We start from the raw sequence: 1,553 nt of genomic DNA, 5'->3' as shown, positions 1-1,553 counted from the left end.
GTGATTTATCTCTTTATCACAATGGCTCAATGCCAACATTCTTAAACATAGCAATTACAGACCATCTACTGCAGTAGAATTCAAAGCAAAATGTAAAGAACACAGACATGTTCATATTAGGTGATGGCAATTTTGCAATATACTTTTTAGTACTTACCATTTGTAAATGTGGTTTGGGAACCCATTCTAAATTGACATTCTAAATTGATTATTTTAGAGTATCTCTCAAATCGTTCATATATCAGGCCAAGAGCAGTCTCTTTTGTGATAGAAGTTTTCTGAAAGCTTTCTTCACATCTTTGTTTCTCAGGGTGTATATGAGAGGATTTACCAATGGAGTGACCACACAGTAGAACACTGAGATCACTTTACCAATAGTGAAGTTGTACTTGGCTGGAGGGCGAACATAAGCAAAAATAATGGTGCCATAATAGATAGATACTACAGTGAGGTGGGAGGCACAGGTGGAGAAAGTTTTCTTCCGAGCCTCCCGAGAAGACAGCCTGATTATTGTGACCACAATGTGCCCATATGAGGACATAGTGAGAAGGAAAGAACTTAAAATCACAACAGAGCTACATGTATACCCCAAGGCCTCCACCAAAAATGTATCAGAGCAAGACAGTTTAAAAATGGGGTCTGAGTCACAAAAGAAATGGTTGATCTTCTGGGGGCCACAGAAGTTTAGATGGGAGATGAGTATAGTAGGTAGCAGAGGGGCAATGAAGCCCCCAATCCATGATCCAGCTGAAAACTGCAGGCACACCCGAAGACTCATGAGAAGTGAATACCTTAAAGGGCTGCAGATGGCCAGGTACCGGTCATAGGCCATCACTGCGAGCAGGATGCACTCTGTAGCTCCCATGGAGAAAAAGAAGTAGTACTGGGTTATACAACCAAAAACAGAGATGGTAACAACCTGTGCGAGGCAGGTGGCCAGCAACTTAGGCACCGTGGCTGTGGTGTACCAGATCTCCAGGAATGACAGATTTCCTAAAAAAATGTACATGGGTGTTTGGAGTGCGACATCCGTGAGAACAATGAAAATAATAAGAGTGTTTCCCATGAGGGAGAGCAGATACACAGTGAGAAATATCACAAACAAGGTGAGCCGCAGATAGAGAACACTAGAAAACCCAAGAAAAATGAACTCTGTCACTGCTGTTTGGTTTGTTCCATCCATATCTCATTGTCTCTGGTCTGTAATAAACAACAAAGCCCAGAATATGGAGGATGAGCAATAATGGTTATTTGTGTATTAATTTATTTCCTGATGATCAGGGACTCCTAATAATAAAGAAAGTTAAGGGCGAGCAATAACATAGTTGGCATCTTTATAAACATTTTCCATGGATTAGCTCACTTAATTTACAAAATAAATCTCTAAAGTAAATACTCTAACGATCCACTTCACAAATGAAGAAACTGAGTAAATTGCTTATTCACAGTTGCAACACGTTAAGTGGGAAGGTGGATTTTTGTACCTAGGTAGGTTGTTTTAAAAAACTACAGTCCAGGACGATATATAAAATGTGGCTATTGGAAGAACATGG

At 40.1% G+C, this 1,553-nt stretch overlaps 1 protein-coding gene across 1 annotated transcript; it reads right to left on the bottom strand.

The window, feature by feature from the left end:
• Window positions 1-241: 241 nt before the first annotated feature.
• Window positions 242-1,183, bottom strand: LOC102958548 (olfactory receptor 6F1-like). Its single transcript, XM_015538815.1, has one exon. It carries the CDS (start codon window positions 1,181-1,183, stop codon window positions 242-244), a length of 942 nt encoding a protein of 313 aa, XP_015394301.1.
• Window positions 1,184-1,553: the final 370 nt, after the last annotated feature.

Source organism: Panthera tigris, chromosome A1 (assembly GCF_018350195.1).
Source record: "Panthera tigris isolate Pti1 chromosome A1, P.tigris_Pti1_mat1.1, whole genome shotgun sequence".
Lineage (NCBI taxonomy): Eukaryota > Metazoa > Chordata > Mammalia > Carnivora > Felidae > Panthera > Panthera tigris.
Note: the sequence above shows the minus strand (reverse complement) of the source record. Positions and strands in the feature narration are given on the sequence as shown.